Genomic DNA, 24,704 nt, shown 5'->3' with positions numbered 1-24,704 from the left:
AAAAACGAAATTTGGCCAAATGACTGTAAAAAATGTAAGCAAAGCATGAGAGAAACTGCTCCCACAGCGAGGTAAACAGTGCACCGAGTTGGCGGCTTTCGTTATTATAATAATAATAATAATAAATTATTATTATTATTAATTTAGGTAACTGGAGCACATATCCAGTTCCCTAGATCAAGAGCCCCTCACCAGCATCAAGGTTCCTTGATCCCGGTGAGGTGCTCTTGATCTAGGGAATTGGATCCGTGCTCCAGTTCCCTAAATTAATTCAGTTCCCTAAATTATTAATAATAATACATAATACGTACATAATAATTCAGAATGCTGCCACTAGTTGGCCCAGCTGATGGCAAAACATCCCGTGAGCAGTCCACATGTTCACATCGCTGTGGGAGCAGTTCTCTCGTGCTTGTTTGGATTTTTTCAGTCATTTGGCAAAATTTCTTTTTTCTAACCATGGGTCCTAAAAAAATAAGTGCAAAGAACAGTGCTGAGAAGAAAAAGATGATTTCCATGGACTTAACCAGGCAATACATCAATACATCATATGCTGCACCCTCAGCTTCCTAGTGCCTTCTTGAAGACAGCCAGGGGTCTATTGGTAATCCCACTTATGTATGCTGGGAGGCAGTTGAACAGTCTTGGGCCCCTGATACTTATTGTGTTCTCTCTGTGTACTTGTGGTGCCCCTGCTTTTCATCGAGGGAATGATGCATCTCCTGCCGAATCTTTGCTTTCATAGGGAGTGATTTTCGTGTGTAAGTTTGGTACTAATCCCTCTAGGATTTTCCAAGTGTATATTATCATGTATCGCCTGAATTCCAAGAAATACAAATCAAGGGACTTCAACCATTCCCGGTAATTTAGGTGCCTTATCGTACTTACGTGTGCTGTTAAAGTCCTTTGTACTCTCTCCAGGTCAGCAGTTTTGCCTGCCTTGAAGGGGGCAGTTAGTGTACAGCAGTATTCCAGCCTAGAGAGAACAAGTAATTTGAAGAGAATCATAATGGGCTTGGCATCCCTGGTTTTGAAGGTTCTTATTATCCATCCTATCATTTTTCTAGCAGATGCAGTAGATATGTTGTTGTGGTCTTTGAAAGCAAGATCCTCTGACTTTATCACTCCCAGGTCCTTCACATTACTTTTTTGCTCTATTGTATGGTTAGAATTTGTTGTATACCCTGATAGTTTTAGTTTCCTTAAGTTTCCATATCTGAGTAGTTGAAATTTCTCTTCATTGAACTTCATTTTGTTTTGAGTGGCCCATTTGAAGATTTGGTTGATGTCCACTTGGAGTCTTGCGGTGTCTTTGGTGGAGGACATTGTCATGACAATTTGTGTGTCATGCACAAGGGAAGACACAGAGCTATGGTTTATATCTCTCAGATATGAGGATGAGGAATAGGATGGGAGTGAGTAACATACCTTATGGAACAGAGCTTTTCACCTTAGCTGCCTCAAACTTTACTCTGTTTACTATTACTCTGTGTTCTATTTGTTAGGACGTTATAGATCCATCTACCAACTTTTCCTGTTATTCCTTTATCATGAATTTTGTGCACTGTTACACTGTGGGCACACTTGTCGAAGGTTTTTGCAGTCTGTGTATACTACATCAGCATTTTGTTTATCCTCTATAGCATCCAGGACCTTGTCATAGTGGTCCAGTAGCTGGGATAGACAGGAGTGACCTGCTTTAAACCCGTGTTGCCCTGGGTTGTGTAATTGATGGGTATCTAGGTGGTTGGCTATCTTGCTTCTTAGAACCCTTTCAAAGATTTTTGATAAGGGATGTTACTGCTATCATTCAGTAGTTCTTTGCAATTGCTTTACTGCCACCTTTGTAAAGCGAGGCTATGTCTGTTGTTTTTAGTGATTGTGGGATGACCTGTGTGTCTATGCTCCCTCTCCATAGAATGCCGAAGGCACATGACAGGGGCTTCTTGCAGTTCTAGATGAACACGGAGTTCCATGAATCTGGGCCTGGGGCAGAGTGCATGGGCATGTCATTTATTGCATTTTCAAAGTCTTGTGGTGTTAGGATAATATCAGAGAATTTTGACAGACCAAATTTTGGGTTTTGTTCATTTAGATTGTCGACCCTTAGTCTGGGTAACGGCTCGCTGAACACTGTCTCATATTGGAACTAGTATAGCACTCAATTCTTTGCTGTCATCTGTGTACGTATGTGACATCTCGCTTAAGCAGGGGCCCAATGCTGAATGTTGTTTTTCCCTCAGATTTAGCATAAGAGAAGTAGTATTTTGTTTTTTCTATTTCCTTTATGGCTTTTAGTTCTTCCTGAGAATCTTGTATCCTGTAAGATTCCTTCAGCTTAAGCTCGATATTTGCTATTTCACTGACCAGTGCCTCCCTTCGTATTTCGGATATATTGGTCCCTCTCAGCAGCTCTGTAATTCTTCGCCTTCGTCTGTATAAGGACCGTCTCTCTCTTTCTAGTTTACATCATCTTTCTTTTTCTTAATGTGCTTTGAGCAGACCTCAAGAACCACAGAGTTAATTTTTTCTAGGCAAAGGTTCGATCCGTGTTTAGGATATCTTCCCAGCTTGTTTCATTTAGTACATGGTTGACTTGTTCCCATTGTATGTTTTTGTTACTGAAGTTGAATTTTGTGAAGATACCCTTATGACTGATTATATTTTGCTGGTCAGGAACCCTGTGCATACATGTCTGTACCTTTATTATGTTGTGATCTGAGTGTATTGCCTTTGATACGGTTATATGTATTATATATCAGATCAAAGTACGTATCTACTACCTCACTGTCTCGTGTTTCTCACAGTTGCTTGTGTGACTTAAATTTGTGTTATCATTCCAGAAATTGCCTTGTACAATTATTTACTAGTAACATTACTATACCTTGCAGCCCACCTACCTAACCACCTAGTGCAGGCTACCACCCTTTTATAGTATGTATTTGCATTTATTGCTCTACATGTATTTTTTAAACCCCAAATTTTACTATTTTACTGCCAGGTGCATTAGAGTAAATTTCTCATTGAATCTTATACCCAGTGCCTTGTACATTTTTAGTTTTAATATTAATTTTAACCCTTTTTTTCATACTTGTAATTGATTCTCAGTTACCTAGACAAATAAGGTGCTAATTAAGGTGTTAATTCAGTTACTTAAGTGTTATATTTTCCTTATTTTAATTTTAAAATCAAGTCCTTGCCTCGTATCTTTATAACCTTGTACTACACCCAATGCAGTATTACATCATAATTGTACTACAATAATTTTTAACTAACCTTCTTTTTATTTTTTATTTTTATTATTTTCTAAATTTACTATTACTTGCTTACCATTATGAACTATTATTATAGAGCAGATAACCAGTGCAAGCTTGTATTGTCAAACTTGGGCCATAATAAGAGTAATCAGTATCACTGTACTATATAATTACTTATTGTAATCTACTATTTATAAACTACGTGTATTAAGTTCATTTCTTTTTCTCTTTTTGACTGCCATTACCTACAGACTATTAATATTAATTATCACTTCCAGTACTGATCAGTATTATTGTGTTCAGTATTAATACAACAGTTCAATATTAAATCATAAAATTGTACCATATTAAGAGTTAACAGTATCTCTTTAAAAAATTTGTTTAAAAACTACTTGAAAAATCCATTAGCTAGTATGATCAATAAGTTTACTTTTATAATATTAAGTCCAACAAAATACAGTGGAACCTCTACTTGTGAGCGTGTCCATGTGCGAGTTTTTCCAAATACGAGCAGTCGATGGGTCGATTTTTTGCTTCCATACGCGAGCAAAATTTCCACAAGCGAGCAGACCTCAAGGCAGGTGCCTTGACACTGGTGAGGGGCTCTTGCTCTTGATCTCGGGAATTGTATATCATTTGTTTGTTGGACTATCTTACTGAAACTTGGGCAATGTATGATGGAAAGATGCTTCTTAACATACACCAAAAATGAAAGAAATCTAAGCATAAATAATGGGGTTCACTTTTCAGCAATTAGCCGCTCCTTAGCGGTAATTTCGAATGGTTTTTATGGTTGTATTCTCGTTTGTTTGGTCTCATTTGATAGAATGGAAGATATATTACAGAAATAGATATGATTTTAATTGCTTTCACAACGAAAAGTACCTTGAAATAGAGCTCAACCTAGGACAAATGGTCAATTGCTTGGCTGTTTCAAAGTAAACAAATGATGTCACTGTCCATTCCAATATGCAGTCGTGAATGGGTTGACATTATTTATACAATTATTACAATAAGGAATAACAGTAAATCTTATACTTTTTGTTTGAATAAAAATTACAAATTATTTATGTAATAATAATAATTAATAATAATAATAATACAATACAATAATAATAATAATAATATAAAATGTATAATAATAATACGTATTTAATAATAATGTACTACATATAACTTATAATAGACGGCTTCAAAAGGCCGTCACTAGATGGCAGTGTTTACCACAACAAAGAGGGAGCGGTTGTGGCCGCCTCCACCTGTTATATAATGACATTTTATTCATTCTAGAGTATATTTCATGTTTCTATGTTTTATTTTTATTGTTTGTTGTGTCATATTAGATGAACTGTGATATATAAATGAACCATATAGATGATATTAACAAAATTATTCATGAAGTATTTTGCCCAGTCTCCAGACAAACTCTCATCCACCGCCGGCACTGCCCATACCACTACATGAATGACATATTTTATTCATTCTAGAGTATATATCATGTTTCTATGTTATTTATATTGTTTGTTATGTCATATTAGATGAACTGTGATAGATAAATAAGCCATTTAGATGATATTAGCTAAATTATTCATGAAGTATTTTGCCCAGTCTCCAGACAAACTCGTCCACCGCCGACACTGCCCATTCCACTACATGAATGACATATTTTATTCATTTTAGAGTATATATCAGGTTTGTATAATGTTTATATTGTTTATTATGTCGTATTAGATGAAGTGAGATAGATAAATAAGCCGTAGAGTTGATATTAGCAAAATTATTGAAGTACAGAATTCCACTGGAACGGTTTAATTGCATTTCAATTAATTTAAATGAGGAAAATTGACTCTGCAAACGAGCAAATCTAGTTGCGAGCAAGGTCATGGAACGGATTAAACTCGCAAGTAGAGGTTCCACTGTACTTTGTTCAAAAGTCTAGTTGTAGAATCACACAGTCATATGATGACAAGCATTGATCCTGATATCGACCTTTTATTAAATGACTTAGGCACATCGAACAGCAACTGTAATTATTATACAGCAGACCAAGCAAAGACATTACTCAGAGCCAATAATAACATAACTATCTTTAATTACAATGTCAGATCTTTGAGCAAACATTACAATGACCTCACAGCATTACTCAATTCCCTGCATACCAGTATGTCAATCATCACACTCACCGAAACCTGGCTAAATCCTGGTACTACAGATGTGTATGCCATTCCTGGTTACACAGCCATACACAACTGTAGGACAGACCAGCAAGGGGGTGGAACAGCTATATACTACTCAGATCAACTTGAATGTATCAATAATTCTTGCAAAAGGGATGAGCATGGAGATTATATAATGGCTGAATTTAAATCAGAAGACCTGCAAAAACCCCTCAGTCATAAACATCTACATAGTACCACAGTCAAACATTTACCATTTTAGTGACAAATTAGGAAACATGATAACTGATGCTCACATGGACAAAGACCACTTACTGCTCACAAAAGATTTCAACATAAATCTCCTACATGACCAGGACCCACAAGTAACTGAATTCACAAACACTATGAGTAACTGCCTGTTGCTACCAACAATAACAAAACCTACAAGAATCTCCTTGACCAGTGTCTCCTTATTAGACCACATCTGGACTAACACCATATCCCCTTTAAAGTCGGGCATAATCACAGACAACACCACAGACCACTACCCTACCTTTCTCATAACCAACCTAGGTAAATTGCCCCAAGACACTACTAAAGTTACCTTCAGACTACATAATGAGACAGCAGTTAATAACTTTATAACAGCTATGATTAACATCAACTGGAATAATGAACTAGAAACATACACTGATACTGTACTGATGAATGTATTAATTTTCTAAAAAAATACCCATTACACCTCTGTAACAAGCATTGCCCCAAAAAACTGAACAGATCACATCTAAGAGACTAAACAGTCCCTAGCTAACACCCAGCATCCTTAAATCCATTAACACAAAGCACCTATATGAAAAGCAGTATAGAATGGGCCAAATAGCCAGACACTATTCTAAATGTTACTCGACAATCCTTACCAGCCTGATAAGGTCAAAAAAATTGCATTATGAGAACAAATTACATAACATAAAAGGTGATATGAAAAAGACCTGGAAAACCCTATCTGAAATTCTAGGAACTAAAAAGATATCTGTAAAACAAAACAAAATCAAATTAACAAGATCAGATGCATCCCTACTCCCACCAACTGAAACAGCAAACACTCAATGTTTTCTTCTCCACCATAGGAAAGAATCTAGTGAGCAAAATCCCAAGCTCAAACATCCGTCCATCAGACTACCTCATGGGTACCTACCCAAATACACTATTCCTAGCTCCAACCAACCCAACAGAAGTCTCGCTCATCATCAACACTTAAAAACAAGGAGGGAGATATAAATAACTTATCACCTTTTATGTACAAAAAAGCTTCTCAAGTACTGTCACCTATTATTGCAACACTCTTTAACAAATCCATCAAATCCTCCACCTTCCCGTCAATTCTCAAAGTAGCGAGGGTCACCCTGATCCACAAGGGAGGAGATCAGACTTGAATAACTATAGACCAATATCTAACTTACCTTTAAAATCTTTGAAAAATTAATTCATAGGCAGATCTATTCCTATCTTGTCTCTCAAGACATACTCAACCCCTGTCAGTTTGGATTCAGGACTAATAAAAGTACAAATGATGCTATTATACACATGCTAGAACTAATATACACCACTCTCAAGAAGAATGAAGCCCCGCTGGGAATCTTCATTGATTTACCTAAAGCTTTTGATACAGTCGACCATGATTTGCTGTGCATTAAATTAACACACTGTGGTATAAGAGGGCATTCCCTCAACTACCCAAAGTCATACCTTAGTAACAGAAGCCAATATGTGTACACAAATGGAGCTAACTCTTCCACACAACCAATTACAGTTGGGTTCCCACAAGGAAATGTCCTTGGCCCTCTCAGTGTTCTACCGAATGCATCACAGCTACTCAAACCCATATTGTTTCCAGATGACACAACATACGTCTTCTCTCACCCAAACCCAGTCATACTGGCCAACACTGTTAATGCTGAATTGCAGAAAATATCTACCTGGATGATGATTAGCAAGCTTACACTCAATACTGACAAAATTTATTTCATTCAGTTTGGAAACAGCCACAAATGTTACACTTAAGGCTAAATGGATCACCCATTACAAGACGCACAGAGGGAAAATTCCTAGGAATCCACCTTGACAGTAGCCTCAAATTCTAGACACATACAACTAATTTCTAAGAAAATCTCTAAGACAGTAGGCATACTTTCAAATATAAGGTACTGTGTTCTACAATCAGCTCTCCTTGCACTGTGTCACTCACTCGTCTACCCTTATCTCACCTATGGAATTTGTGCATGGAGATCAACAACATTAAATCACCTAAGACCACTAATAACCTAACAAAAGGCTGCAGTCAGAATGATAAATCCCACTCCAGAGAGCATACTCCATCAATATTCAGAAATCTAAAACTACTCACTAAAGAACATCCATATACATACTACATACATACAAACAAACCCTTCACTCAAACTTCTCGCCAAACTTAACAGGACGCACGACCATAACACAAGACAGATCACTTTTTGATGCACCGCATGTCCACATTACAGTGTGTAAGAACTATGCACATACAGGTACCATCAGACTTATGACCGAGTTCGGTTCCAACCACCTGGTTGTAAGTTGAAATGGATGTAAGTCAAACCTTACTACTGAATATCAACATCACATTTTTGTAATTACTTTATTTTATTTTTTTATTTTGGTATTTCATTTTTTCTTTACTTTTTATGCTGTTAGTACTGTATTTTATACTGTAAGGTTAAGGATAAACACTGTGTACAACACAAACAGTTGTTTATTTCTCAGAAATTTGGCATACAAAACACGGTCGTAAGTCGAATGGTCGTATGTCGAGCAGGTCTTAAGTCAGATGGTAGGTGTACAGGGCTCCAAAATTTGGAATTCATTACCAGTAAATACTAAAGTAACCTGGTCTGAACATCAGTTTAAGGCTCTTCTTAGAAACCATCTAGTTACCCTAAACTAAATATTCAATACTCAGTACTTAAATTGCCAAAAGATCTCCCAATTACCTAAATCTTAACACTTCAAAATTTAAATACCCAAAGTTCATACATAACTTAATACTACATTGTAGTATAAATACCTGAACAAAACTATACTGCCTTACACCATATTGTAGCATTCTCATACTGTAAACAACTTTCACCAATGCTCAATATTATGTTCTAACAATATAACTTAAATATTTACTATTGATGTACACAACCTACAAAATACTTTCAAATTGTCCCTGTGTAATATTCCCAGATTGTAACTTACTGTCTGCTTTAAATCACCAGGGCCACTATCTCCATTTGGTGCATTGTCCTCCAGAACAACACTAGCACACTCTGGAGCACTGTCTTCCAAGACAGCCCTGTCCAACCCACCCATTTTATTTTCCCAGCTGTCATACCAGGCTGAAATTCTAAATAAAAATATATTTGCTAAATACACGTACTGTTGGTTTATTTATCCTTATTAGTACTATCCAGACCTCCAAAATTCATATTGCTTTCAGTGTCTACATTAAAAAAAAATTCTTCTCAAATGGTAGAGAATCCTTTTCTGAAGGTAATGACATCAAAAGTATGCAGTTTGATGGAAAACTTATGGAGTTAAGCAGGCACAAAGTTAACTAGCAGTCTGGGTGCAATTTACTCATTGGCAATTTCATCCACTTTTGAGTCAGTCCTAGTTCAAGTTGATTCTATTGCTCCATTTGACCATAGTCTTAGTTATTTTGCTAGAATGTCAGTAATTGGGCCAATTTTACTTAAAATAAAAAATTTCAATTTGAAAATAGTTCAAAATAAGCACTGTAGACATTCCAGGCACTAAAATAACATTTCCTTTGTCCATTAGTCATGTCCTCAGGTCTCTCCAATATTACACTTTCCTTCCATTTTGAATTCGTAATCACAAAAAATAGAAGATTTACCCTATTTCTTGATAAAATATAATCAGGAATGATTGGTCATGGTTTATGGTGTCCCAATAATTGAATCAGGCCTATTAAAAAACCCAGAAAATAGACTTGGGGTATAGGGGGCTATCCACATTCTCAGGAAAATCGGCAAAAACTTAATATTTGTTACTTTGATCCCAATTTCAATCTACTTCCAATCCTGAAGCCAACCAAAATCATCTCTATTTCAGTAGTATGTCTTGCATTCTATCAATTGATGCCAAGAATCAACCAATAAATCCATAAAAACCATCCGAGAGAAAACCTCAAATTTCCTATTTTAAATGAAATACATAGAGTTTTGCTTTTCCTATCAAGCACTGAATGGGGCAGGATTTTTTTTTATACTGTGCATATTTGCCGCACACATCCATTCCCTCATATCTAGGCCAAAATTAACTACTCTAAGCTCATCTGAGTGAGCTGAGCTCGTAATGTAGATGTATGTGACGACCACTCAGAAGGTAAATGTGCATGGATGTACAGTCAAAACCTGGAATTCACATGCTTTGTAATCTGTAATTCAACTATTCAAAGATTTATGAAGGTCACTTTGCAGAGAGCTATGATTATTCACTTCTTTTTTTCCTTCTTGCCCATTGTCTTATTGAGTGGTGCACAACCCCTACATTGAAAAATAGGTATGTGATTGTCTTTGAAATGTGCTTGTTCTTTTTTATGAATGTTTTATTAAGCAGGTTAGAGCATTATTTAGTGATATAGCCAAAAACTAAAAAACTTGTTTAACAACTGTATTAACATTTCAGTGTTACTGTAACGACTCGGCGAGAATCATGGACCCGACCCCTCTGCAGCAGACAGTGATGGAGTCCACTGAGGTGACCTCCGACCCCCAGGAAGTCGACCTCTGTGCCCCCGGCTCCCCTACTGACCCCCCTACAACTCCCAACGCTGACCAGGCCTACGAGCCCTTAAGTTATGATGAGGTTAGTGTTTGTGTGTTTTTTTTTTTTTTTTTGCTAAATTCGCAATAATTTATAAAGGTAGTAGGTTGGTAGACAGCAACCACCCAGGGAGGTATAGGTTGGCCATCACTAATCCGGCATCATTGGGACCTGTAGTGTGCCGGATTAGTGAGTTTGCCGGATTACAGAGTGGTTAGGTTAGAATACACTTAATTAACCTATCAATAGAGAGACTGCTACATCTTCCTCATTTTCATCACTGCTTTCTCCTTTGCTGGCTTGCTGCTGTGGATTTACAACCATCTGCACAATTTCTGAGTCACTGTAATGATGAAATTTGAGTCAGTATAATGATGAAATTTGAAATTATGCTAGCTGAAACTAGTGCCAGATTACTGGTGGAACCGGATAACTTATTGCCGGATTAGTGATAGCCGACCTGTACTACCATCCTACCAAACGAGTGTGAAACACAAGCCTGTAATTGTTTTGCATGATGGTAGGATTACTGGTGTCTTTTTTCTGTCTCATAAACATGCAAGGTTGCAGGTATGTCTTGCTACTTCTACTTACACTTAGGTCACACTACACATGCATGTACAAGTATATATATACTAACCCCTCTGGGTTTTCTTCTATTTTCTTCCTAGTTCTTGTACTTGTTTATTTCTGCTTATCTCCATGGGAAAAGGAACAGAATTCTTCCTCCGTAAGCTATGCGTGTCTTAGGATACAACTCGATGCTGGGAGCAATGGGCTAGTAATCCCTTCTCCTGTATAAACTACTAAAAAGAAGGAAAAGAAAAACTTTATAAAATTGGGATGTTTGAATGTGTGTGTATGTAGTGCAGATGATAAGAAAGAAATGATTGCTAATATTATGAATGAAAAGAAGTTGGATGTCCTGGCCCTAAGCTAAACAAAGCTGAAGGGGGTAGGAGAGTTTCAGTGGGGAAAAATAAATGGGGTTAAGCCAGGAGTATCTGAGAGAGTTAGAGCTAAGGAAGAAGTAGCAATGTTGAAGTATCAATTATGGAGAGAGAAGAAGGAATATAAATGTATAAATTCAAGGATTATGTGGATTAAAATAAGGGTTGGATGTGAAAAGTGGGTCATAATAAGTGCGTATGCACCTGGAGAAGAGTGTAGAGGAGAGAGATATTGGGAGATGTTAAGTGTGTAGGAACTTTTGAACCAAATGAGAGAGTAATTGTGGTAAGGGACCTAAAGACTAAAGTAGGAGAAGCGTTTAGAGAGGGTGTGGGAGTTAAGTTTGGCGTGCCAGGTGTAAATGATAATGGGGAGCATTTAATTGAACTTTGTATAGAAAGGGGTTTGGTTATAGGAAACATATATTTTAAGAAAAAGAGGATAAATAAGTATACAAGATATGATATAGGCGTAATGACAGTAGTTCATTGGACTATGTATTGGTAGATAGGCTTGGGTAGACGTCGGGATGTACATGTTCATAGAGGGGCCACAGATAAATCAGATCACTCTCTATTTGTAGCTACAGTGAGAGTAAAAGGTAGATGGGATACAAGGAAAATGGAAGCAGCAAGTAAGAGATAGGTGAAGGTTTGTAAACTAAAGGAGGCAGCAGTTAGGATAAGATATATACAACTGTTGGAGGATAGATGGGCTAGTGTGAGTATCGGCAGTGGGGTAGAAGATGTATGGGGTAAGCTTAAGAATATAGCGTTAGTGTTCAGCAGAAGTTTGTGGTTACAGAAAAGTGGGTGCGGGAGGGAAGAAGCGAGAGTGGTGGAATGGTGATGTAAAGAAAGTAGTAAGAGAGAAAAGTTAGCATATGAGAGGTTTTTACAAAGTAGAAGTGATGCAAGGAGGTAGGAGTATATGGAAGGAAAAAGAGAGGTTAAAAGAGTGGTGAAGCAATGTAAAAAGCAAATGAGAGAGTGGGTGAGATGTTGTCAACAAATTTTGTTGAAAATAAGAAAAAGTTTTGTAGTGAGATTAATAAGTTGAGAAAGCCTAGGGAACAAATGGATTTGTTAGTTAAAAATTGGAGAGGAGAGTTATTAAGCCGTGAGTTAGAGGTGTTGGGAAGATGGAGGGAATATTTTGAGGAATTGTTAAACATTGATGAAGATAGGGAAGCTGTGAATTCATGTATAGGGCAAGGAGGAATAACCTCTTGTAGGAGAGAGGAAGAGCCAGTTGTAAGTGTGGGGGAAGTGCATGGGGCAGTGGGTAGGATGAAAGGGGGTAAAGCAGCTGGGAGTGATGGGATATAGAAATGTTAAAAGCAGGTGGAGATATAGTTTTGGCGGGGTTAGTGCTTTTACTTAATAAATGTATAGAAGAGGGTAAGGTACCTAGGGATTGACAGAGAGCATGCATATTTCAGTTGTATAAAGACAAAGGGGACAAAAAAAGTGTGTAAAAATTTTAGGGGCATAAATCTGTTGAGTATGCCTGGTAAAGTTTATGGTAGTTATTATCAAAAGAATTAAGAGTAAGACAGCAGATGAACAAGGTGGCTTTAGGAAGGGTAGAGGGGTATGTAGACAGTGTTTGAGGTGAAAAATATAGGTTTTTGTGGCTTTTATGGATTTGAAAAAGGCGTATGATATGGTGGATGGGGGGGGGGGGTGGCAGTGTGGCAGATGTTGCAAATGTATGGAATAGGAGGTAGGTTATTGAAAGCAGTGAAGAGAGTCTTTACGAGGGTAATGAGGCTCGGGTTAGAGTATGCAGGCGAGAGGGAGATTATTTCCCAGTAAAGGTAGGCTTTAGACAAGGATGTGTGATGTCACCATGGTTGTTCAATATATTTATAGATGACATTGTAAGAGAAGTGAATGCTCAGGTGTTGGCACAGTTACTCTTTGTTGATGACACTGCGCTTTTGTGAGATTCTGAAGAGAAATTGCAGGGGTTGGTTGATGAGTTTGGTAGGGTATGTAAAAGGAGGAAATTAAAAGTTCATTCATTCATTAGAGGTTCGCCGGTACTTCCGGCCCGGGTCTTCTCCATATGGTGACCCGGCTGTGGCCCCCGGTTGGGGGTGTCGTTCATCTTCTTTCTTCTGTCTTCTTTCTTGGGCCCTCCGGGTGGAGGGTATAGGAAATTAAAAGTGAATGTAGGAAAGAGTAAGGTGATGAGGATAACCAAAAATTTAGGTAATGTATGATTGGATATCAGATTAGAGGGAGAGTATGGAGGAGGTGAATGTATTCAGATATTTGGGAGTGGACGTGTCAGGAGATGGGTCTGTGAAAGATAAGGTGAATCATAGAATCGATGAGGGGAGAAAAGTGAGCGGTACACTGAGGAGTCTGTGGAGACAAAGAACTTTGTCCATGAAAGCAAAGAGGGGAATGTATGAGAGTATAGCTATACCAATGTTCTTGTATGGGTGAGAGGCATGGGTGGTGAATGTTGCAACAAGGAGAAGGCTGGAGGCAGTGGAAGTGTCATGTCTGAGGGCAATGTGTGGTGTGAATATAATGCAGAGAATCCGTAGTTTGGAGATTAGGAGGAGGTGTGGACATGTACAGAGGATGGAACGATATAGAATAACTTCGAGAGTCTATAAATCTGTAGTGGAGGTAAGGCGGGGTAGGGGTCAGCCTAGGAAAGATTGGAGGAAGTGGGTAAAGGAGTTTTTGTGTGCAGGAGGCTTGGACTTCCAGGAAGTGTGCGTGAGCATGTTAGATAGGAGCAAATGGAGACAAATGGTTTTTAGGACTTGACATGATGTTGGAGTGTAAGCAAGGTAACATTTTTGAATGGATTCAGGGAAACCGGCAGGCCAGACTTGATTCCTGGAGATGGGAAGTACAGTGCCAGCACTCTGAAGGAGAGGTGTTAATGTTGCAGTTTTATACCTGTAGTGTAAGCATGCCTCTGGCAAGCCAGTAATGGAATGAATGATGATGAAAGTTTTTCTTTTTTGGGCCACCCTGTCTTGGTGGGAAACGGCCTGTGTGTTAATAAGAAAAAATAATAAAATGTTAATTATTTGTAAATCTTTCTTCTTTCAACAAACCGGCCGTATCCCACCGAGGCAGGGTGGCCCGAAAAGGAAAGCAAGTGTTTCTCCTTTCAAATTTAGTAATATATACAGGAGAAGGGGTTACTAGCCCCTTGCTCCCGGCATTTTAGTCGCCTCTTACAACACGCATGGCTTACGGAGGAAGAATTCTGTTCCACTTCCCCATGGAGATAAAAGGAAATAAACAAGAATAAGAACTAGAAAGAAAATAGAAGAAAACCCAGAAGGGTGTGTGTGTATATATATGCTTGTACATGTATTTGTAGTGTGACCTAAGTGTAAGTAGAAGTAGCAAGACGTACCTGAAACCTTGCATGTTTATGAGACAGAAAAATGGACATCAGCAATCCTACCATCCTGTAAAACAATTACAGGCTTTTGTTTTACACTCATTTGGCAGGACGGTAGTACCTCCCTGGGCGGTTGCTGTCTGCCAACCTACTACCTAGGTTATTTGCAAATGTATTAGGGAAATTATTAATTTCTCTGTTTAGAAGAGAAGTACAGCATTATGAAAAAGATCAAGATGGGTTGCTGTATGGCTAATACTAGTAAGTAAACAGTTAATTTGTGTGCATTAAAGTAGTCCAGAACATCTACATGCGTATAAATCGTCAAAAATAAAATATGAAGTAGAATTTGGCTTTCAGACCCCAAAAACCCAATTGCCATATTTATCAGCCTTTAATATATAATTTAAATATTTTATGCATTACCAAGTAAAGCCTGTTCTTTTTAAATATGACATCAGGAACAAAATGCTTAAGGAATTATGGAAAAAAGTTACGTGGATGCTGCTGCAACTGCTTTTATGTACCACTTTCAAAAAGTTCCTCTATTGAAAGTTATTAAACTGTCTTTCAAAAAGTGTGAAGCACTGTGATGGCCATGATAACTATCCAATCTGAGTTTGGGTAAGAGAAATGTGGAATTTGTTGGACAAAAAGTGTCTTGTTTAATTTTTTTTTTAACACTAGCCATTTCCTACTGAGACAGGGTGGCCCAAAAAAGAAGAAATGCTTCTGCCATCATTCAATCCATCACTGTCTTGCCAGAGGGGTGCTGATACTACAATCTAAAACTGCAGATATCCCTACCCCTCCTTCAGAGCGCAGGCACTGTACTTCCCACCTCCTGGACTCAAGTCTTGCTAACTGGTTTCCCTGAATCCCTTCATAAATGTTACTTTGCTCACACTTGGGGATATTGTTGCTCTGCCTCTGGGAAGACAGTAATTGAGCAAGTGGTGGTGGTGAAAGTGTTTATTCTTTAGCTAGCGTGTTGAAATAAACCTGATGCAGCCCTATGAAACTGGAAATATACACCAATGCTTTTACTTAGTTATTTTTTTTTTGTCAAGCCTGAAGTTTATATCCTCTAAAAAGTCCTGTAATTTTTTCTCTCAGCTCTTCCCAGCCCTGCCCATTGCAAATATGACCCAGACACCAACAGTGGAAGCTCCTAAAGACAATTGGGCTAAGCACAGTGAAATGCGCATTGCCTCCTCAGTCATTACCCAGGTCAGTACACTGGCTTGTGATATATTGGATCTCATCTTCACTTGTTAAGCACACTTTAAACATTAATTTTGTATCCTTTTGTGTGCTTTGTTTATATGCTAACATTACTAGAAGATAGCACATTCCTGCTTGTACTAGTAAGGTACATTGCACAGAACCGTTTTTAGTGCATTTTTTTCAGTGTGAGCACAGACACATTCCCAGGGTACTCTTTATCTGTCTATGCCTACAACTGACAAGGTTAAACCCCACACAAACAAGCAAGTGTGTGTTTATGTATTATATAAAAAAATGTGTAATTGTAATGTGTTTAGCTTATTAACACAAGTGAAATTTTTTATTGAAGTGTCAAACTGTAAAATATGAACTACTGTATTTAAAATTTTGTACTTAAGCAGGCTACTTAGTTATGTCAGCTGGGAAAACAACAACATGTGTTTAGTATTTATCAGAAGGCATTAAGAGCAATTTTTAATTTTTTTGTTTTTGTTTTTAGGTATTCCGTGTCCCCTATGAAGAGCGAGCTAAACTTGACGGTAACAATCAGTTTGGAGAATCTGCCTCTTCTCGCATCTGTGCAGACATTACTACCCGCACTGGAGCACACATTGAGATCTCTTCAGCCAAGGATCAATCTTTGACTTTCTTAGTTACGGGCAAGACTGAGGCGGTTACCAAGGCCCGACGGCTTGTTCTTGAGAAATTCCAGACACAGGCTCGTCATACAATCAAAATACCCAAGGTAATATAGCTGGTATTAATTAGGTATTCCCATCAGTGGAGAATTAATGCATCTTCATTTGCTCTTGTCTACTCGGCTCGGTCAAAAATTCTCACTGAGTTACAAACAGTAAGTCACCCATTATTTGGTGATCTTTTTGGCAGTGCCAAGGGGGCTTGAGCCCCCCCCAAAATTATTTGAGCACCCAATGCCCCAAGTAAAATAGTAGTAATAATGTTGCTTCAAAGCAGGTCTCCTAGCTTCCCTCTCCCTTCCATTCAGATAGCCACCTCTAACGTCTCTACCCCACCAAGTGTATAGAAGTTTTGGCATTGCCCCTGATCTGGCAGTCTTATTGTATCAGTGAAATGAACCATTAATTTATACTGTATTTTCTAGCTTAGAAGGAGCATCCCAGTTTTGGCAGGCATATTCTGGAGGGTGTGTAAAGGTGAAAGTTGAAAGTGTACTTAGATAAGAGTAAGGTGATGAGGGTATCAAACGATTTAGATAAAGAAAAATTAGATATCACATTGGAGGGAGGGAGTATGGAAAAAGTGAATATGTTCAGATATTTGGGAGTTGACTCAGTTTTGGTAATCCCGCACCTCCTCCTAACTTCCAAACTACGAATTCTCTGCATTATATTCACACCACACATTGCCCTCAGACATGACATCTCCACTGCCTCCAGCCTTCTCCTCGCTGCAACATTCATCACCCATGCTTCACACCCATATAAGAGCGTTGGTAAAACTATACTCTCATACATTCCCCTCTTTGCCTCCAAGGACAAAGTTCTCTGTCTCCACAGACTCCTAAGTGCACCACTCACTCTTTTTCCCTCATCAATTCTATGATTCACCTCATCTTTCATAGACCCATCCGCTGACACGTCCACTCCCAAATATCTGAATACGTTCACCTCCTCCATACTCTCTCCCTCCAATCTGATATTCAATCTTTCATCACCTAATCTTTTTGTTATCCTCATAACCTTACTCTTTCCTGTATTCACCTTTAATTTTCTTCTTTTGCACACCCTACCAAATTCATCCACCAATCTCTGCAGCTTCTCTTCAGAATCTCCCAAGAGCACAGTGTCATCAGCAAAGAGCAGCTGTGACAACTCCCACCCTGTGTGTGATTCTTTATCTTTTAACTCCACGCCTCTTGCCAAGACCCTCGCATTTACTTCTCTTACAACCCCATCTATAAATATATTAAACAACCACGGTGACATCACACATCCTTGTCTAAGGCCTACTTTTACTGGGAAAAAATTTCCCTCTTTTCTACATACTCTAACTTGAGCCTCACTATCCTCGTAAAAACTCTTCACTGCTTTCAGTAACCTACCTCCTACACCATACACTTGCAACATCTGCCACATTGCCCCCCTATCCACCCTGTCATACGCCTTTTCCAAATCCATAAATGCCACAAAGACCTCTTTAGCCTTATCTAAATACTGTTCACTTATATGTTTCACTGTAAACACCTGGTCCACACACCCCCTACCTTTCCTAAAGCCTCCTTGTTCATCTGCTATCCTATTCTCCGTCTTACTCTTAATTCTTTCAATTATAACTCTACCATACACTTTACCAGGTACACTCAACAGACTTATCCCCCTATAATTTTTGCACTCTCTTTTATCCCCTTTGCCTTTATACAAAGGAACTATGCATGCTCTCTGCCAATCCCTAGGTACCTTACCCTCTTCCATACATTTATTAAATAATTGCACCAACCACTCCAAAACTATATCCCCACCTGCTTTTAACATTTCTATCTTTATCCCATCAATCCCGGCTGCCTTACCCCCTTTCATTTTACCTACTGCCTCACGAACTTCCCCCACACTCACAACTGGCTCTTCCTCACTCCTACAAGATGTTATTCCTCCTTGCCCTATACACGAAATTACAGCTTCCCTATCTTCATCAACATTTAACAATTCCTCAAAATATTCCCTCCATCTTCCCAATACCTCTAACTCTCCATTTAATAACTCTCCTCTCCTATTTTTAACTGACAAATCCATTTGTTCTCTAGGCTTCCTTAACTTGTTAATCTCACTCCAAAACTTTTTCTTATTTTCAACAAAATTTGTTGATAACAGCTCACCCACTCTCTCATTTGCTCTCTTTTTACATTGCTTCACCACTCTCTTAACCTCTCTCTTTTTCTCCATATACTCTTCCCTCCTTGCATCACTTCTACTTTGTAAAAACTTCTCATATGCTAACTTTTTCTCCCTTACTACTCTCTTTACATCATCATTCCACCAATCGCTCCTCTTCCCTCCTGCACCCACTTTCCTGTTACCACAAACTTCTGCTGAACACTCTAACACTACATTTTTAAACCTACCCCATTCCTCTTCGACCCCATTGTCTATACTCTCATTAGCCCATCTATCCTCCAATAGCTGTTTATATCTTACCCTAACTGCCTCCTCTTTTAGTTTATAAACCTTCACCTCTCTCTTCCCTGATGCTTCTATTCTCCTTGTATCCCATCTACCTTTTACTCTCAGTGTAGCTACAACTAGAAAGTGATCTGATATATCTGTGGCCCCTCGATATCAGCAAATGGGTTTATGAAGGATGTTAACCATAGAATTGATGAAGGGAAAAAGGTGAGTTGTGCATTGAGGATCTGTGGAGACAGGAAATGTTATCTATGGAGGCAAAGAAGGGAATGTACGCAAGTATAATGGTACAAGCACTCTTATATGGGCGTGAAGCTTGGGTTGTAAATGCTGCAGGAAGGAGGAGGCTAGAGGCAGTGGAGATGTCATGTCTAAGGGCAATCTGTGGTGTAAACATAATGCAGAGAATTCGTAGTGTGGAAATTAGGAGGAGGTGTGGAGTTACTAAAAGTATTAGTCAGAGATCTGAAGAGAGGTTGTTGAGTGGTTTGGGTATTTAGAGAGAATGGAACAAACTGGAATGACTTGGAGAGCATATAAATCTGTAGGGGATGGAAGGTAGGGCAGGGGTTGTCCTCGAAAAGGTTGGAGGAGGGGGTAAAGGAGGTTTTGTGGGCTGGGGGCTTGGACTTGCAGCAAGTATGCATGAGTGTGTTAGATATTAGTGAATGGAGACGAATAGTTTTTGGGATGTGACGAGCTGTTGGAGTGTGAGCAGGGTAATATTTTGTGAAGGGATTCAGGGAAACCGGTTAGCTGGACTTGAGTCCTGGAATTGGGAAGTACAATGCATGCACTTTAAAGGAGGGGTTTAGGGTATTGGCAGTTTGGATGGACATCTAAACTGTCATATCTGAGCACCTCTGCAAAGACAGTGATTATGTATTAGTGATGGTGAAAGTGTTGAGTGATGAAAGTTTTTTCTTTTTGGATGTTCCTTTCTTTTTGGAGTTACCCTGCCTCGGTGGGAAACTGCCAATGTGTTTAACAAAAAATATTCTCGAGTAAAGTTAAATTTTTTTTTTAACGAGTTGTAATAATGTTGGTAGAATTACCGACAATATGTAAAGTAAAAGGACACAAGTGCAACTAATGTGACATTTATTGTATCACTACTACTACTACCACCACTAGTATTGCACCTCACTCTGAGCCTATATATACCCTCTGTGTTCATGTACTGTTTGTAACAGCTTGACAAAGCTCCTGGAGAGCGAAACGTTGCCACAATGAATGTCACATTAGTTGCACTTGTGTCCTTTTATTTTAACGAGTTGGCCATCTCCCATCGAGGCAGGGTGACTCAAAAAGAAAGAAAATCCCCAAAAAGAAAACTCTTTCATCATCATTCAACACTTGCACCTCACTCATACATAATCACTGTTAAATAATCACTGTTTTTGCAGAGATGCTCAGAACACAACAGTTTAGAAGCATATACGTATAAAGATACACAACATATCCCTCCAAACTGCCAATATCCCAAACCCCTCCTTTAAAGTGCAGGCATTGTACTTCCCATTTCCAGTACTCAAGTCCGGCTATATAAAAATAACCGGTTTCCCTGAATCCCTTCACTAAATATTACCCTGCTCACACTCCAACAGATCGTCCGGTCCCAAATACCATTCGTCTCCATTCACTCCTATCTAACACGCTCACGCACGCTTGCTGGAAGTCCAAACCCCTCGCCCACAAAACCTCCTTTACCCCCTCCCTCCAACCTTTACGAGGACCACCCCTACCCCGCCTTCCTTCCCCTACAGCTTTATACGCTCTCCATGTCATTCTACTTTGATCCATTCTCTCTAAATGACCAAACCACCTCAACAATACCTCTTCAGCCCTTTGACTAATACTTTTATTAACTCAACACCTAATTTCCACAGTGGCTGGTTACTTACGTGCTTAGCCTGAAAACAAACATGGCTACCTGTTGTTTTCAGAGAGCTACTTTGCAGTTACTTGTATCTTCTGGAGCTGGTTTGCTTATGTACTGATATGTAATTTGTTGTCTATAATAATTACTAATCACTCTAAGGTAATCTGGGAAAACTGTTTTGTAGGGGTGTGTTTGGAGTTTAGTTTACTGGTACTGCAGCTATGAAACCACCACTTGCCAGCAACTTGCTTGACACTTACTCATGTGACTGACTCATAAAATTGTAATAACATGATTGCTAACAAATTACAGAATGAGTGGGACTCGAACCCATGGCTAGTGAGTCCTAAAACTCACAGGCACACTGGCCTGTGAGTTTTAGTACTCGTGTGTCATGAGTTTGAGCTGCACCTGTTATGTGATTTTGTACTCTTGTTCTGGCCCTTGAGCATATAAAGTACAAGAGAGAGTGCTCCTTATATGCTTTATAGCACTGTATTTGTGGAATCTTAATGCTCTCTGGCTGATTGAAATGATTATCTTAAATATTGGCCAACTCCTCAACCAAACTACCTGTCTAATTTATTGACAAGTCTACTAAATTTGCTGACTCATATAGAAGGTGTAGATTATACATGTAGGTCGTAGAGTTATTAATTCAGTTATTTTATGAGTGGAGATGGAGTTGCCATCCATCATAAGGATATAAAAATCTTTCAGTGTTTGTACCTGTGCTCATACACAGGTGTGTGTGCTGTTACTGTAACAGGTGTTGAGCTACACAGTTATAATGGTGGACACTGAGGCAGTGTTACAGGTGTTTATATACAGGGCACAAGTTACATCAGGTGGTAGTAGTGATGTCAATAGTCTGATGGATCGTGATGTGTAGTAGACTGTGGTGACCTGCCAAACCTGTCGTGCACCTCCTCACTCAGTGTTGTCAAGGATGACATGGAGGCAGGGTGCATGTAACACTTTGTTACCTCCTGCACTCATGCTTCTGTAGAGTTGACTGAATTTACTGACTGAAATGATGATGTATTTCGGTTGCTGTGCTATCTGAGAATGGTATCCCTGGACTCCATAACCCCCAGTCCCCAGTGCCTCAATGCATGTGACTGGAATAGCAGAGAGTGCAGCATAAGATGATAAATGTAGTTAAATATTAGCATTGAAGATTTGAAGGGAAGCAGCTGAGGCATTCAAAAGTCACCATTTGGAAACTAATATCTAAATTTTTTTAATTAAAATGGTAATTTAGGACATAAACTGATACTCTTAATTCACAGCCTTAGAGAGACCAAGGTGACCAATATCTTAGAATACACAAGCACATTAAGTTTCAAGCTGCTCAGATGTTTCACTATCAAGTAATCAGCATTGGAGGATTGAAGTTAATCAGATGTGACACTCGGAAACTTAAACATTCATAACAGATGGAAGAAGCACAAAGGAAATTAAAAGCCATCCAGGAAATTTCAGAAAACCCTAAATATTTCTGTACACAGTTGAAATGCATGTCAAGAACCATTTGCACAATTCCCTCATTAATTACAGGAAGTTCATAATGGAAAAAGTGACATGCATGCAGTGTAATGTGATCTTTTATTGACAACATTTCACCCACAAAATGAACTTCTTCAAGTCACAAACAGATCTGTTTGCGACTTAATGAAGTACACCATGTGGATGAAATGTCAATAAAGGATCACATTATACTGCATTTGCCCCCTTTTCCATTGTGTCATTATTTTATACCATTTATCTCCATCCAGGAGGTTTGTACACAGACAATGAAGATGAAATGACGAAAATTTGAAAGGCCTAGGTTGAATCTGAAAATAGTGGAGAATAAGAATTTTTGCATAATCTCTGCCTGCCCGTATACTTTTTTTTTTTTTTTTAACACATCAGCTGTTTCCCACCGAGGCAGGGTGACTCAAAAAAGAAGAAACAATTTCATCATCACTCACTCCATCACTGTCTTGCCAGAGGCATGCCAATAATACAGTTAAAAAACATTGGTACTAATTCCATAGAATTTGGAAAAGGAATAAAACACATGCCTACACATGCAGCACCTGGGCTATATGTGTGGGCAAAATTCCACTAGGCTGAGCATGATGTAGTCTTTGGAGATAGAGCTAAGATCTAGGTGAATCCCAGAGGCCTTAACGCTTTGAGGGTCCGTCCCGTAGATCTACGGCTTTACGTTCAGGGTCCAAACCGTAGATCTACGTCATGAGCTCGGCTCACTCTGATAAACTGTGAGTTGTACATTTGGGCCTAGATATGAGAGAATACATCTATGTGGTATGTGTTCACCACATAAAACAGATCCTGCAGCACGCTGTGTATAATGAGAGAAAAAAACTGAAATCATGATTTTTCGATTAAAACAGCGAATTTGTAGTGTTTTTTCGTATGTTTTTTATAGTTCTATTTGCGATTTCTTGGTCTCATTTGATAGAATGGAAGACATATTACAGAAGTAGAGATGATTTTGATTGGTTTTAGCACTGGAAATGGCTTGAAACTGAGCTCAAAGTAGGAGAAATGTTAAATTTTTGCCGATATTCAAGAGTAAACAAATGACCTCACACGTCTAATACACGCCAGCTGGTGGGTCTGATATGCATTCACAAATATGGTGATGATATTTATACAATTATTACAGTATTGCATAACAGTAAATCTTCTATTTCTTGGTGTGAATAAAAATTCATTATGTGAATAAAAAATCAAAATGGAATTTATTTGTAAAGCCTCAAAACATAACTAATGAACACAAGAAATGTTAGTTTAGTTCCAGGAATACCTACATTGTTTATTCTGGACCCTATTTTGAAATGGGAATATTTTGAACTTTGTGTTAAATTGGCCAAATTAACAATTTCCGATCACTTTAATTTGTAGTTGAAACAGTTCACTTGGCGATTTCTAGTGTTCAATCGATAGAATAGAAGTAATACTAGTGAAATAGTTAAGAATTTGGTTGACTGGAATAATGTAATTGGCCTAAAATGGGAGTCAAAGTCGGCAAAATCACCGATTCGTAAATATCACTGACACATCAAAATTCACGAGAGCATAATTTCGTCAATTTTCCATCAAATTTCATACTTTTTGTTTTATTACCTTCACAAAAAGATTCTCTACCATTTCATAAGAAAAAATTAATTTTTTTTTTTGAAAATTCTTGGACACTGGGGCACCACTTCAGATTTGGGCCTTGGACCCTGAAGGGGTTAAAAATGCAGCTATTTCTCCTTTGGACAAAAAAGGCAGTAGAGCACTGGAAAAAAATAACAGAAACCAATAGCTCTTAACATCACACATTGTAAGTTTTTGAAAGGGTGATTAGACCCCAAATTACATATTTATGAAAAAGTATGATCTACACAGCCAGAAGCAGCATAAATTTAGAGCAGGAAGATCATGCTTGTCATTATCACTAAACCATTGAGTGTTGCAGAGGAGTTGGAGGAAAACCAAAATGCTGATGTGGTGGTCTTCACAGATTGATGATGGCATCATGCAATGATAGCATCCATAAAGTGATTATTTTTGATTATGATTATACAGTGGACCCCCGGTTTACGATCAGCTCCCAATGCGACCAATTATGTAAGTGTATTTATGTAAGTGCGTTTGTATGTGTATGTTTGGGGGTCTGAAATGGACTAATCTAATTCACAATATTCCTTATGGGAACAAATTCGGTCAGTACTGGCACCTGAACATACTTCTGGAATGAAATAATATCGTAAACCGGGGGTCCACTGTATTACCAATGAATGAATTCATTCTAAGTTAA

The 24,704-nt window shown here is 38.4% G+C and overlaps 1 protein-coding gene across 2 annotated transcripts in view; it reads left to right on the top strand.

Moving 5' to 3' along the window:
• Dp1 (satellite-binding protein 1 Dp1) overlaps window positions 1–24,704 on the top strand; it is a gene marked incomplete at its 3' end in the record, with an annotated part of 137,151 nt that overhangs the window by 47,544 nt on the left and 64,903 nt on the right. For both annotated transcript variants that reach the window (XM_070092183.1, XM_070092182.1), the window contains 3 exon segments: window positions 10,145–10,324; window positions 15,731–15,844; window positions 16,341–16,586. In XM_070092183.1, the coding sequence (XP_069948284.1) occupies window positions 10,172–10,324; window positions 15,731–15,844; window positions 16,341–16,586 (513 nt within the window).

The sequence above is a fragment of the Cherax quadricarinatus genome, chromosome 38, assembly GCF_038502225.1.
Source record: "Cherax quadricarinatus isolate ZL_2023a chromosome 38, ASM3850222v1, whole genome shotgun sequence".
Taxonomy (NCBI): domain Eukaryota; kingdom Metazoa; phylum Arthropoda; class Malacostraca; order Decapoda; family Parastacidae; genus Cherax; species Cherax quadricarinatus.
This window is presented reverse-complemented; position numbering and strand designations above follow the sequence as displayed.